A 16175-nucleotide genomic window follows, 5' to 3' on the forward strand; every position below is an offset into this window, starting at 1 on the left:
CCTGTCAACTCTGCGCCTCCATGCGTGGATATTGAGCGACGGCAGTTGATGGCTTTTGACCTTCCTCCCAAAGTATGTAGCGTTATTGTGGCGACAAGGCGGCCCTTCACTAAGACGGTATACGACTGCCGTAGGCAGACATTTTTATTATACTGTACAGAAATGTCTATTGACCCTCTTTCTGCTTATATTTCCACTGTTTTTAAATTCATTCTAACCCTTGCCCAGCAGGGCTCTGCTTTGGAAACTCTCAAGGGTTACCTCTCTGCTCTTTCTGCTTTTTTGCGGCTGCCAGACCAGCCCTCTCTCTAAGTCTCCGATTGTACATAGGTTTCTAAAAGGACTGGCTCACTTGTTTCCACGCAGGCCCTTTGTTATGCCACAGTGGTGCCTTAATTTTCTTCTCACCTACCTAATGTGTGCTCCCTTCGAGCTTTTACATAATTGCCCCCTCTGGCTGTTGACCATCAAAGCAGCCATTTAGCGGCGATTATATCTGCCCGGAGAGTGAACGAGTTGCAGGTGTTATCTTGCACGCCTTTCTATCTGATGTCTTTTCCAGATAAAGTGGTGCTTCGCACCTGGGCTTCATTTTTACCAAAGGTTGTGACCCCATTCATTCTGGTTCAATTCACCACGGTACCCACCTTCTTTGCTCCCCCGCATCCCTCTAAATAGTAGGAGCGTCTCCACCGACTGGACCCAAAAAGAGCATTGTAGTTCTTCCTTGACCACACCATCTCTCGCTGGGTCGTTCTCTGCATCAAGATCTGCTGAGGGATTAATTGCCCATTCCACTAGGGGAAAGGCTGCAACTATGGCCTTGGCTCGGGGTGTTCCAGTTCTGGATATCTGTCAGACAGCAACGTGTGCATCCTTGCTAGCCCTGGGCGTAGTGTGCGCAGCGGGGCTACGCGGAGCGCCACGGAGCTGAGAACAAACCCTGTTAAAGACTTTAAAAGACAGAGAAGGTCGCCTGCTCCTGTGGCTTCAGAGACTAAAGGACAAGGATCAAACAGTCTCCTCAGGTGAGAGCGAGTGTTCCTTCAGGAGCTCACACTCCTCAGCCAAAAGGCCAAGACAGACATCTCCAGGTCCGTCTGATGTGCCACCTCAAAAGAAGATGCCAAAGTCTTCAGAGGGTCCTCCAAGGGCAATGACAGTTAAGACTTCTCTTCAGGAAACCACCTTTAAGAAGCCTGTGCTGGTGTCTTCTGCCTTGCCTGTGACAGCGTCAACAGTAACCATCTCTACGACGACAGCTTCAACCTTCACCACCTCGTCGACAACTACCTCAGCTTCGTCGTCGATGGGTAGGTCGATTTCCTCAATAATTCCTGTCAAAAAAGCGTCGACGACGCTTCCGTCGACGATAGTTTCAGTGTCGACGAAGTCAAAATCATTGTCGTCGATGAAGGTCCCATCGGCGTCGACGAAGATCCCATCGGCGTCGACGAAGATCCCATCGACGTCGACGACAACCTCGTCGATGACGTCATCGTCGACGAAGCCGTCGACGTCGACTCCAGCGTCGACGAAGCCGTCGACGAAGCCATCGTTGACGAAGCCGTCGACGGCAGCACGAGTGTCGACGAAGCCGCCGACGAAGAAGCCATCGTCGACGACGCTACCGTCGTTGACGCCGTCGTCGACGAAGACTACAGAGATGTCTGCTGTAGCTGACAGCATCCCACCGCTGATGACCACCCCGTCGACGGGCCCGTCGACGGCGGAATCTCCTAAGCTGAAGTGTATTTATACACACTTCAAGATGTCAACGCGTACGCTGACGCCAGAGACTACATCTCCTAGCAAGGTCCAGCCACTGCTGCCGGTCCACTTTCTGGAGACTGAGGATTCTGATGATGGGGCCTTGTTCCACACTGCAACAAGTCCTTCACAACTCAATGTAAAGGTCCAAGAGATTTCGGACTATGAAGACCCTGGTCAGGCAGAAGTGCCATGCCAGGAGGAATATCAACCGCCTCCGCAGCCTATGGTGTGCCTCCCGGCCTCAATAGTCACGGACCTTCAATTCCTCATAAGGGACTACAAGCAGCGGTTTCCGCCTACACCGCCTCCTTCAGTGGTGCCTCAAACTCTTGTGACACCAGCTCCTATTCCTCGCCCTAGACCGCCACCACTGGTCATTCGCCAGGACCCTGTGACTTTGCCTCCTTTACCGTCTTCTGATGAAGAGGAGGAGGAAGCAGTAGGAGAAGACGAAGAAGGTCAACAGGAGGAAGGTGAAATACAGGATGACGAGTGGGACGAATATGTAATTGAACGTCCGGCTTCCCCAGACCAGGCTCAGGCGGATTCACCCCAAGAAGATATTGGGGGATTTCATAATGTCGTGGAGAGAGCAGCAGCGAGGTTCAAAATAGAGATGACCACGCAGCCTCAGGATTGCTTCCTATATGACTTCAAAGAGCCGTTCAAGAAGACGGTTCGGTCAATCCCTATTATCGATTACATCAAGGACCAGGGGATAAAGATAATGAAAAACCCCTCATCTTTGCAACCAGTGCCGATCAGGCTTGATAAAAAGTATAAGGCCCCACATTCAGCTCTGGCATGCCTAACAGGCCATACTAAACCGGACTCCGTTATCACCCAAGCCGCGCAGCGCAAATCCAACAACCCAGCTGCTACGCTGACGGCGCCTCCGGACAAGGAGGGCCGTAAACTGGATAACATCGGGAAGAGATTCTCGTCCATGTCGGCCCTTACGGTCAGGGCGGCAAACTCGCTAGCGCTTCTAGGGCGTTACAATCGCCAGATGTGGGCGGATGTTGCCCCATATCTAGGCACACTGCCAGAAGAGCAGAAAGAAGAGGTAAAGAAGATCCTCCTTGAGGGAGAACGGTCCGCCTCGGAAATGATTGACGTGGCGATGGATATCGCCTCAACAGGATTTCGGCAGCTAGCGGGGGCAGCGGTCCTTAGACGCCAAAGATGGCTTAAGTCTACATCCTTCCGGCCTGAGGTACAGTCCAAAATACTGGACATGCTGTTTAACGGAGACCTGCTCTTTGGGGAGCATATTGATGAAATGCTACAGGGTATCAAGAAAGATACGGAGACTGCAAAATCATTGGGTACCCTCCAGTTCAGAAATACTTCCTTTCGAGGCTCCAGAGGAAGAGGCCAGCAGACAAGAGGTGGCTATCAGGGATACAAATCCTCCTACGGCTCGTCCCAGCAATACAAGCCTCAATACCAACAGAGACAGCAACAAGGCCAGTCCTCGTACAATAAGTCTTCCTTTCGAGGGAGGGGAGGTAAGAAGGATACCAGAAGACAATGACTTATTTCTCCTACAGGCCTCCACTACTTCTCCACATTACGTAGTTGGAGGAAAGATTTCCCACTTCCTACACAATTGGCAAAAAATAACGACGGATCGTTGGGTCCTGCAACTTGTTCGTTTCGGCCATACTTTGGAGTTCGTGGAAACTCCTCCTTCGAACCCCTCAGCTCCTATGCAGCACAAGAATCTGCATCTCCTTCAAGCGGAACTTTCACTAATGCTCCAGAAAAGAGCTGTAGAAAGAGTTCCCAGAGGTCAGAGGGGGAAAGGATTATATTCCCGATTCTTCCTAATACGGAAAAAGGAGAAGAAATGGAGACCTATATTGGATCTAAGAAACCTCAACGGATACCTCAAAAAACAATCGTTCCGTATGGTATCCATTCAGGAGGTGCTACAACTACTCAATTCCAAAGACTTCATGGTGTCCTTAGACCTCCAGGACGCCTATTTTCACATACTCATCCACAAAAGTCACCGCCAATACCTAAGGTTTGTAGTGGCGGGCAGACACTACCAATTCAGAGTGTTACCATTTGGCCTAAAGTCGGCGCCACGCATCTTTACAAAATGCCTGTCTCCAGTGGCAGCGTACATTCGTCAGCACCATCACCAGGTATTCCCTTACCTGGACGATTGGCTCATCAAGTCTCCTACTCTAGAAGGCGTAAGAGGATCTTCCAACGCTTGTCTTCAGCTCTTCGAGAGCCTGGGGCTTACGCTCAACCAGGAAAAGTCAGTATTGCAGCCCTCTCAACGCCTCACTTTCCTGGGAGCAACTCTGGACACGTATCAGGAGAAGGCCTTCCCGTCAGAAGAGCGTCAGGTCAAACTGAGGTCTCTCGCAGACCTCATTCAGGTCAAGAAGACCATCAAGGTGCGACTTTTCAAGTCGTTACTAGGAATGATGTCCTCCAATATCCTCCTAATACCACACTGCCGACTCCGTATGCATCCCTTACAGGAGGTGTTATCCTCTCAGTGGATCCAGTGTATGGGATCCTTCGACGATCTGATCAGGATCACTCCGTTCATGGTGAAGGCCCTGCACTGGTGGCTTCAAACAAAAAACCTAAACCAGGGCCTTCCATTCTTACTTCCAATCTCCCCACACGTGATAACAACGGATGCATCATTGGAAGGATGGGGTGCGTTCCTGCAGGAACTTCAGATTCATGGTCAGTGGTCGCTGGCAGAAAAACAGCTCCACATCAACCTGCTCGAGCTGAGGGCAGTATACCTGGCACTTCGAGCATTCCTGCCTCGGATCTGGAACTCCCCAGTGCTTGTGAGGACGGACAACACCACCACAATGCACTATTTAAACAAGCAAGGGGGAACTCGATCCATGACATTATCTCAAGAATCACAGCGAATTTGGGAGTGGCTACTCCAACACAACATTTCGCTGAGAGCGGAGTATGTCCCAGGAGCGGACAACACCCTGGCGGACTCACTAAGCAGGCAACGCTCCATTTGTCACGAGTGGGAGCTCGTACAACATGCTCTCGACACAGTGTTCACCCGATGGGGCAGACCCCAACTGGATCTATTTGCGACCGAGATCAACGCAAAATGCCAACATTATGCAAGTTGGCATCCCCAGAAAGGATCTCTCGGGGATGCATTTTCGATGGCATGGTGCAACGTCTTTGCTTACGCTTTTCCTCCATTTCCCCTGATCCCCAGGGTCATCCGGAAACTGAAAGCGGAGTGTTGCACACTGATCCTGATAGCCCCAGCATGGCCGCGCCAACATTCTGTCACTGGAGCCTCCGATTCCATTCAGGCCTTACCCGCATCTCCTCACTATGAACCAGGGGCAAGTCCAACATCCAGATCCGAAATCTCTCAGATTATCGACTTGGCTCCTGAGTTCAGAGAGTTCCAGGACTTAGATATTCCTCAGGAATGCAGAGTTGTCTTAGCCCGGGCCCGGGCTGACAGTACCATCAAAACGTATTCCCTTAAGTGGAAAAGATTCTGTTTGTGGTGTAAAGCTAACGACCTGCACCCATTCTCGTCATCTCCGGCTCAACTTTTGCCTTACCTGCTTCACATGGCCAACTCGGGATTGGCCCATGCCTCAATCAAAGTCCACCTGGCAGCCATATCTAGGTTCAGGCGCTCCTCGTCTGGAATTTCCCTATGGTCCAATAGACTGGTTAAGCAGTTTCTGAAAGGCTTATTCAGGACTTACCCTCCAATAAAACCTTTACCACCTACATGGCAACTCAATGTGGTCTTGGCTCAATTGATGAAACACCCCTTTGAGCCAATGCATAAAGCAGATCTCAAATACTTGTCATGGAAGACAGCTCTTTTGCTGGTTCTCACGTCGGCGAGAAGAGTGAGTGAACTGCAGGCGTTCTCCATTCAAGACCCGTTTCTTCAGTTCAAACAGGACAGGGTCATTCTACGACCTAACCCCAAATTCATACCAAAGATTCCGTCTACTTTTCATCTAAACGAACCTATTGTCCTGAGATCCTTCTTCCCGAATCCATCTTCAGCAGCGGAGAGATCTCTACATTCCTTAGATCTGAAAAGATGTCCAAAATTCTACATTCATTGAACGGAACAATTTCGCAAGTCCAACCAATTGTTTATTGCCTTCAGCAGGCCCAGGAAGGGCCTACCACTGTCAAAGCAGAGCATTTCAAGATGGATCTCTGCAGCCATTGCCTTCTGCCTTCAGCAGGCGGGACATCCTCTGCCCTCCAAGGTTCGGGCTCATTCCACTAGAGCGGTTTCCACCTCCATGGCGCTCTTTTCTGGGGTGCCCATTGTCGACATTTGCAGAGCGGCCACATGGAAGACACCACACACGTTCACCAAGCACTACTGCTTGGATTCAGAACTTATGAAGGATGCTGCAGTGGGTCAGGTGGTGCTCCGTCATCTATTTCATTAGAGGTGAGCCTTCTTCCTTTCATCCCAACTTTCCTGTTACCTAATTGCACATTTCTTATCCTGCTTCTGTTTGCAGTTTATTGCTTTGCACTAATGATAAGTTGTTATCAAGTGTCTTACATGCTATATTACGCGAAATGTGCTGCCTATTGCTTGCTACTCTGATTCAGGCATGTGAATCTATGAAAGATACCCATAATACTGGATAAGAAATGCGTTACTTACCTGTAACTGCAGTTATCCAGTATTGGTATCTTTCATAGATTCACATGCAACCCACCCACCTCCCCTGGAAGGGCTCACCTTAGTTCTCTCAGTAGGTACTACTTAGCACTGTGCTTACGAAAATCTGAGGGACTAAGGCTCCTTCCAGGAAGGTTCTAGAGGGTGGTAGTAGCTGATTGGCTCCTGGCCAAAGTTTGGTCCTTTTTACAAAAGGACTTGGATAGGTTACTAATGTAAGGCCTCTGGCTCCCACCCCGACGACGGGGAATGATTCAGGCATGTGAATTTATGAAAGATACCAATACTGGATAACTGCAGTTACAGGTAAGTAACGCATTTCTTCTCCCTCATTTACATTGGCCAAGTACCCATGTAACCAAGGCGGCACCCCACTGAGAGCGCATGGGCACACAATAAACACCTGCTTGACCTGCATTATAAAAAAGGACTGCGGAAGTGGATGACCATTTTGTAATATAAAAGCGGCCCATGAGTGCAACAAATGCTTTGAAACTTCCTGTTGCTCCTCCAGGGGACTTACACAATGCATACCTTATTCGAAATCCATAGTGTTCCCTTCTGTGTTAAATGTTGAACCGTTTCTTGTACATCTTTAAAGCATATCTAAATGTAACGTTTAGGCCCTCATTAGGAGTGGTGGATTTCCACCTGGAGCGATAATTTTGGACCTTTAATTGTGACGCACCTCTTAAAACGGTACAAAAGGGGGTAATGATGGACGGAGCATCTGAACCAATCAAACACTCACACCCAGTCAACAGATCTGGGTTTAATCCATCACTCCGCCACCCCAGTTCAGACATGGCCATATGCAAATCAGTCTGACCCTGTGCCTTATGGGACACCACTGGAGTCAAGCTATCCTGGCTGAAGACGGCTGATAGCCAGAAACCGGTCCTAGGATGCTTGATTCCGGTCCAGGAAAGACATGGTTTGGCAGTTCGGGCTGGACTGTTCCCATGAGGCACAGGGGTCAAGGCTGATTTACATATGACCATGTCTTAACTGGAGTGGTGTGGAGTGCAAAAAACGATGGATTTATGCCCAGATCTCTGTACTGGGGTGAATGTATGACATTGTTCTGCATTCTGTCCATCAACTGTTGTTTTTGCCTTATGGGAACAGTCCAGCCCGAACTGCCAAGCCATGGCTTCCCTGGACCAGATTCAAGTTTCCTAGGACCAGTTTCAGGCATTACAGCCGTCTTCAGCCAGGCTTGCTTGAATCCAGTGGCAAAGTGAGCAAGGGACTCACGTCTGAGCATACCCTGCCAACGTATGGCGAACAAAGCGGTACAAAAGGGGGTGGTGATTGACGAAGCATCTGAACCAATCAAACACTCCCACCCAGTCAACAGATCTGGGTTTAATCCATCCATTTGTACCGCACCTCTTAAAAGACACACCTCTTTGGCTGGGCTCATGGTATACAAATGCCACATACAAACATACCTACAAGTGTCTCTGGCTCTGGAATGATCAGACCCGCAAAAACTAGACCGGAGAATTCTGTACCTGGAGACACAAGACCTCTCGTAGCTGCTACAGGAACAGGGATAGCAGTACAGCCCAGCCCTGACCCGAGTTCTGCCGCAACATGTGAGGAGCAGACAGACTGAAGTCTACCCTAGCTGCCCTGTACCACCACTGCACATCTCACCTGTCACCTCGCTCTCTGCCTGCTCCCAACAGGAGGACAATTTAAGGGGTTTTCTACCTGGAACGGGGAAAATGCATGTAAAAGGATCCAGTATTTCTGGTTCTACAATTATTCACCATTCTGGGGAGAAAACTTTTAATTGCTGGAATTTGGTTAGGAAATACCAGCTAGAAACGTAGATTCCGGGCTTCCGGTCTCCCCACACTAAATTGCAGATATCTTGTAATGGGGACAATAGCGGGATCACTTCCACCAGGAACTATTTTTGGAAAACCTCTCAATATTTCCCTATATATGCGTCATGGTGTTACTTTATGCTTCCAGCCTTTGAGCTAGTCAATTTCAAAAGGTGGTGTAGTAATAGGTATTCAGGGGATAGAATGTTCAAACGGACTGAAGGATCAAAAGTACCTAATATAACACTGTCACGTACACATTTCTTTCTACAATATTGCATCCTCAAATTACATGCAACCTCTAAAAAGCCTCCTCTGTATTCCCATGAAAATTGACTTATAATGATTGTTGCCTCTCTTTGTCTTTCAAAAGATCCCTTTTGTTACTCTCCATCCTCTACAGGCCTCTCTCTGAACACAGCTTACTTTAAGTCACATGCATTTTTGCCTTAATCCCTATTTATGTATTTCGGAAAATTGCCCTCACCTCATATAAAAAAGATCACTACCTCTCCTTCAAAAGTTATATACTGGAACGTAAGAATACCTACTCTCCTGTGACTCACCTATCAATACCGCCAACCATTTGCATTTCCATTTCACATACCCCTCCTCATCCAAAGATAACACCACAAAAACGCACCTCACTCTTATTAATTTAATCCACCTTATAGAAACTGGACTCAATGCAGGAATGCTTTCCTTAAGAGCACAGTACTAATCCCAATACCAACAATAACAACTGAAATATCTACTCACTTTCTGTTTCGGAGCAGCGTGCTGCACGGCTAAAAGCGCTTCAGTGCTCATCAGGGGTAGCAAGCGCTATACAAAGATAATGTGTGGACAAGACACCGTGTTTAGGATATGATGAGGTATGAGGTGGCATCAGAGCAATGACTCTCCACAATGCAGTTGGAAACATTTAAGGTTGCTCAGACAACTGTGACTCCTTTATATTCCTTTATATAGAAGTAAAACTGAATACATCAGCTAAATTGTATTAATTCAAATTAATATCAATAAACTCGCAGTTTTTTAAGCAAATAGTTAAGCATTTTTATTTTAAAAGTACGTTCTTTTATTCAGCTTTGTTCCTTCCACCTCTTTTTATTTAAACCATGTCATGCTTTTGTATTTAATGCTTTACGTCACAAGCTTTATTATTTTTTTTTTTTTTACAATGATCCCAAGGCACATGTAAGTATTGAAATGTGAATTGTTAGAGTTTTTCATTGAGGTTTGGACTGCTGTGATTTCTCGCATGGTTTTATTTTCTTCAAATACGTTTTTTCCATTTTTGATCATTTCCATGAAATTGTGTCTGCTCTCTTATTTCTGCGTTTATGTTTTATTGAAGTGCATGCCACAATCTCAGCATCATTACAGTTGTTCACGACAATGAACTGGTCAATAAATCGACGAGTAATATTATCTTGGTTAGTTGAGGTGATGTTCAGGTCATTGGGGTGCAGAATTAGTATAGGGAAAACATAAATAACTTGGTCCATTTTCTTTGAAGCCCTTTTTATATTTACTGGCATCATCTGCTTCCCCCGTGTCAGTTGATTATGAGAACATGTCCTCCCTTGTAAGATTTACACCCGAATTGTACTGTAGATTCATATGAGTGGTGGTATACCTGGCTGAGGACATGTATGCTTAAGCTATACACATTCTTCTGTGGTACTCAGCCCGCTCTGCTTTGAGACCAGCCGGTGCCACTGCTGAGCCTAATACACACTGCACAGGTGAAGAGTCGAGCTGGCATTGTCCTCCATTCAAAAGGACACCACACCGGGTCATTTGTGGAAATCCAGGAATGCTTCCAACATCTAAAGACTCATATATTGCTAAGGCAACCATCTACATTAACCCAGATACTGCTGTCCAGGTACAGTCCTAGACTAGAGGTTTACAAAAAGCAACTTATGTACAAAACAGAGACAGGAGTAAGCAGACAGATGGGCTAAGTTAAACCATTAAACTTTAAGCTTTGTTCCATGGTCCATTGATGGTCCATTAGACCATCAGTTTGCACTTTATTGGATAACATGTTTTAAGATGGACAGTAGCAGAGCTATTCTTGAACTTAAGGCTGATTGGTAAAGGTTTTAGGAGGACACTTGGGGCCATATGTATCAAAAAGTCATCTTGCGATTCTCAAATAGCCATTTTTTGCGAATCGCTATTTGAGAATCACAAAATGCTATGTATGTAGGATTTGCAATACATTTTGCGAATCCTACATATTCCTTAATTGCGAATCTCAAATAGGAATTCGCAATTTAGGAATACCTCCCCATTCATTCCTATGGGCCTAAAGGCCCATAGGAATGAATGGGAAGACATTCTCAATTTGCGATTAGCAATTAGCGAATCGCAAATTGAGAATGCAATTTCAATGGTGTCAAAAGGACACCCTGTTGCACCACTGAAATAAGCATGGGTGCACATGTGGCGCACATGCATGCCCTAAGGGCTTGTATGTGCCTCACATTGCACTTTGAAAATTGCAAAAAAGTGCATTTTTTACAGAAATCGCAAATTACCACCAACATGAAGTTGGTGGTGATTTGCGATTTCTTATGGCCAAATTGCACTTTTTTGGTGCTTCTTATATTGCATTAAAGGAATTGCAAAATTTGCGTTTCCTTAAACGCAATTGCAAAATAAGGAATCGCAAATTTTGCGGTTCCTTATTTTGCACGCAGATGTGTCTCATAATACCACAAAGCAAAATTGCGATCGCAAATGCCAAAATTCTGCGAATTTCAGCAATTGCGATCGCAATTTTGCTTCATACATATGGCCCTAGAGGATTGATTTTACTGCTGGCACAGTTGCTGTTATTGATGAGGATTTGAGAGTGGCTGCTTTGAGATGTAGGTTTGATTTAGAAAGTAGTCCAGCTCACTTGGAACCAGGAGATAAAAGAATACACTCCAGCTCTATGTCAATCTCTGTCTTTTGATTGTGAATTTCTTGATTTTAAATGATTGCATTCACAATGCATGGAGGTAGAGTTGAGGGAACGGGGTGGGGATCCGGCTACAAACTCAAAATGGATTCATCCTTGTGATTCAGTGGTTAATGTAACTTTACAATGACGTACAAAAACAATCCTTCAAGACCCTTCCCACTATGGCCATTAGATTTTGATGATTATCACTTACTGGCGGCGGAGTATGAATGATGGCTCAGTTACTGTTGATATTTTCCACCCCAAAAAATTCTCATATATTAATGGTTTGCAGAATAATATATTTTTTAACTGAAATGTGTGACTATGGTTACCTTGTGGTTTCATTCTTTTTTTATTGACATTTCTGGGGAGGGTTTCCTCAAAAATATTCTTCCTCCTTTTACAGCTCCAGTGTAATATCAGTAGAGCACTCTTCCCATCCCAGTTTTCTCTTTGCGCTATATGCTAGTGACTCTTGCCATACTTGCTACCATTTTCCAATTGAGGATTCCCTTCAACAATATTCCAAGGGAGTTTCTGCAAACTAGAAATTTACACTACAGAGATGTAATTTTTAGACTCCATCCACTTCTCTGTGTTTTGATTTTTACATGCATGTACCTTTATTGTTGTTTTGTTTTTTTGTTTTTATTGTTGCCTCCCCTTTGTCCTCAGCGCCATGAAACCGATTGTTGAACGTGCGCTTAATAAATACCTTTAACATAGCATAACATAACACATTTATTCTTCAGCACTGCTCTGCACCGCATCTGTGACTGCTCCAGTTAGTATCATTCCTACTTTCATTCCATTGTGGAGCTATTGCTTTAAAACAAACAAGGCTATTTTGCCTCCAAGACATGTAACTGGCCGTCATTCCCTTACCATTCGAGCTTAAGAATTGTTCACAAAACACTCAATTTTTTGGAGCTATTACTATCACTGACAAGCATCTGGCTAGGCAGTCACATTTGGCATTCCTTTGTTTCAAAGTCAGATTGCTATTGGACGAATAACTACAAAATGGTGTCTAGTAGTGTTTAACTTTTCCATGCCCCCAAAGGCGCTGAGGGAGCAATCCCTCAAGCCCCCCTCCTGACGTTAGACGACCCTGCAATGCTTAAGATCTCGGTCACGTGGAAGGTCCTGGGATCGTTTGCGGGGCCAGATCCGGTGGTTGTCGATACATTCAAGGTCATCGGGGATGTCCCACAAGCACAAGAAGTCGAAGAAGTTCTCAACTTTGCAGTTGAAGACTATTGAGGCGCTGGTGCGCCGACACTCAAGACTTTGCTCTTTGGCAGAGCCTTAGTATTTCACACCAGGCTTAATTCTCATTGGGACTCCGCAAATCTGGCTTGAAAAATTGCAAAAGTAACTGCCGTCAGCATGCAAGGGTGGCTCCTATAAAGGTACATAGAATGCCATTTCTGGCATAGATGATGCCAACAGAACATGCAGGAGTACTGCTAAAAAACATCCGGATCCAGTCTGTACTGCTAAAAAACATCCGGATCCAGTCTGATGCCTGGAGAATATTCTAAGGTAAGGAATCTGCGGCTAGATCGAGTCTCTACCATATACAGCATTACCAAAGGTAAGTAACTTGTTCTTTAGAGCTTGAGGAAGGTAATCTACATCTCCTCTCTAAATCTTAAAATATACAACTATGCTGATGGCATGCAAATCTTTCTGATCCATCAGATTTTGACTCCTGTAGCTTCGGCTAACACCTCCAAGCAGTTGACAGCAGGATGATAATTAAACAACTCAAGTGAAGTACATTAAATACTGAGATACTTGCATGCTGTAAATAGACCTACTACCACTCTTCCACGATCTGGCCAAAAGAACTTTGTCCACCAAACAATGCTTCAACACAAGTGAAGAAGCCAGGGTGATTATTAACTCCAATCCCTCTCCACAAACATGAGTAAATCGAGTTACCCAAGAATCTTTCTACATCATGCTTTCCCAACATCTTATGCTTCCATACCTAAGTTTCTCTCAAAGAATACAAGCCACAATTGCCTTATTGCTTTTACACGTCAACTAAGTCACATGTTGGAGGCATGTTTTGTAGGCTATACATAATCCATAATGCAGCTGTCAGACAACTCTTTAATCTAATATCTGAAATCTCAACTCGCCAGCCTTCCTACCTTTATACTGGCTCTCTTTGGTTAGATGTACCACCTCTAATGCATATCATACATCAAGTCATCCACATCACTGGCCCACTCTTCTACTAACATAATATCCACATCTATTCCTAACCTAGATCACTATGCTTTAGGTTGGTTCCACTCTTGATTTGCATGTTCAATAACAAGCATTCACAGGTCAAACCTCTTTCACATTCATACTACTAAGTTCTGGCCTTTTTCTTTTAACAATTAGAATAACATGGCTCTTTCCATTCATATATTTGAAGAATAGACAATTCCTGAGAAGATATTGTACTTGCATACACAACCATGCTTATTTTCACACTCCATGTGCAGCTCAAAACACCATGACCGGACGCAATCTCGCCCACCATGACCCTAATGCATTTCCCCCATATTTGCCATTTTAGCCAAACTATGACCCCCACCCTATCCACCACACACTCCAAAAAAGCTACCAGGGGCCCAATGTGAATCAGAACAATTCAAACAAAGTGAACAGTTCTGTGTTTCCAATTTTTTTCCCACACTTCTAACACATGTGTGTCTTTGTATGGGTATTTACGCGCGCAGACCTTATTTCTTGCTATCATTATTGTAACACATTCAGAATGGTAAGCACCGTCTATAACAAGAATATATAGTGGAACAAAATAAATACATTAGCAGTCATGTTTCGTAGAAGATCGTCACCTTACTTTTATCCCACTTCTTCAGTTGATCTCTTCTTGGCATGTAAGCATAAACTGTTTGGCAAGGAGTAGTTACACTTTCTTTCTCCCCAATCATGTTGACTCTTTCATACCAAATGATGGGATTCTTGCTGATACACCCACCTCAGACGTCTCAGCAATTTACTTTCGAAAAGATCGTAGTTTGTGCAGAACGCATTTCTCCCCTTTCCTCAGTTCTTCCTACTGTTAAAAATGGCAACATCTATAAAACTGAATGTGTGCCACAAAAAGTATTTTCTTACTTCTATGTAATGTGTCTTATAGAAACATTCTTTGGAGTCACTTTCCTTGTCTATTGAATACTTCTCTGTTATTTTTTTATTCTTAGGTCCTTTGCTAAACCACCTAGGGCAGTGCAAATTGTCTGTGAGTGCATTCTTGTGATGAGAGGCTATAAAGAGATCAACTGGAAAGCAGCCAAAGGAATGATGTCAGACCCCAATTTCCTAAAATCTCTCATGGACATAGATTTTGATTCCATCTCTCAGAGTCAAGTTAAAACTGTGCGAGGTAGGTCAAGCTTGTATTTATTTGCAATGTGTGCCTTACAATAAGTGTTTCATGTTGAATGGTCCCCAAGAGGAGTAATCATACACACTCCAGTTAAATTATCCTTATCACCCCGTTTCACAGTGCTATATTGAGTCTTGGTGCTTTGCACTTATCTGACCTTTCCAGCACAGACGTCCTTGCCTGGCTAGACTGACCAAAATGTTTGCTACCTGTGGAATTGTGCTGGGTGAGTTTGCACCCACATGCTGCACCCATCCTCCTGGAAAGGTTTATGGTAGATGTAGTTCAGGTGACACATATTTCATTTTTTTTGCATTCACATATTTACTTAGTCATGCTTGTTATCTGTGACCAGCATGTCTATCGAAAACACAATTAAAAACAAAATATATGGTATCACTATCTGTCAAGAATAGCTTCAAGATCATATTTTACCTCGATGTTAAGGCATTCAACCTCAAAGCCCTCAACATCAATACATTCAATGTCACCCCAAAGAATTACTCATTAGTGCAAAACTCACAGACTAAGTTCCCAGAGTTTTGATAGTGCTGGCTGACGTTCCTGAGGCCCATAAGCCAATTATAGGATCATCACAACAAAGACCTGTATCTCCTTCAAGGATATTCTCTCTGCCAGTAAAAAGGTAAATTCTTCCTTGTGATGAGGTTCAAGGCACCAGACCTCAGAATGCATCTACTGCGGACAATCCTGTTTCACACGGATTAGTTCTTTGGCTATGAACATTGCACTTTTCAAACCTGTGGCTTAAATTCAATGAAGATATCCTCACATATTACATCACTCATGACATCTTGTATGACATCAGTTATTTTTTTTTAAAACATCTGTTTATTGAAGTCTGTTAATATACATCTGCTTGTACATTAAATGTATACCTTTTTCTTTCATATACAGGGTTTTAAGCAGTTCTACTGGTCAATTGTTGTTCACAGCTTTGCATTACAATTCGTGATCATCCTCTATACACATTGTTCATTACTACAATGAGCTTACTAGTAGGTAGTACTGGGTATTGTCCGCCTGTATTCTCTAGAGCTGATGGTTAGAGATTGTGCAACAGATACAAAAACTGCTGGGCATTTTAGTATGTTCGTACTATAACTCGTGTCCCATTACATATACATAATGCTGCAGGGCATTACAGGTGTGGCTTAAGGTGTTTCCTGTTCAGTGCGTTTGGCAGGCTTCACTTCACTTGTTGTAGAATACGGGGGGTCTAAAGGTGACTCTTCTTTCTCAATAACTCACGTATCGCCACTGTGTTGTATGGATATGTGAAGGGGTTGTTGCATGCATGTATGCGTTCGTATCGTCGAGACTCAGACCACACTATGCTTACCTTTGCCCAGTAATTCAACAGGCACAGGAGCTCAAAGGGCCAATTACAGATGTGTAGAGGAAGAAAGGCCCTACTAGTCTATCAACTGCTAGTAGGAGTGACTAGTTGTGCGTTCAAATCTAACA

General features: G+C 44.7%; 1 protein-coding gene across 2 annotated transcripts in view; it reads left to right on the top strand.

The window, feature by feature from the left end:
• Positions 1 to 16175, top strand: part of DNAH10 (dynein axonemal heavy chain 10) — a 2445728-nt gene that overhangs the window by 1855613 nt on the left and 573940 nt on the right. For both annotated transcript variants that reach the window (XM_078667623.1, XM_078667624.1), the window contains one exon: positions 14503 to 14684. In XM_078667623.1, the coding sequence (XP_078523749.1) occupies positions 14503 to 14684 (182 nt within the window). The remainder of the gene's footprint in view (positions 1 to 14502; positions 14685 to 16175) is intronic.

The sequence above is a fragment of the Lissotriton helveticus genome, chromosome 11 (assembly GCF_964261635.1).
Source record: "Lissotriton helveticus chromosome 11, aLisHel1.1, whole genome shotgun sequence".
Taxonomy (NCBI): Eukaryota; Metazoa; Chordata; class Amphibia; order Caudata; family Salamandridae; genus Lissotriton; species Lissotriton helveticus.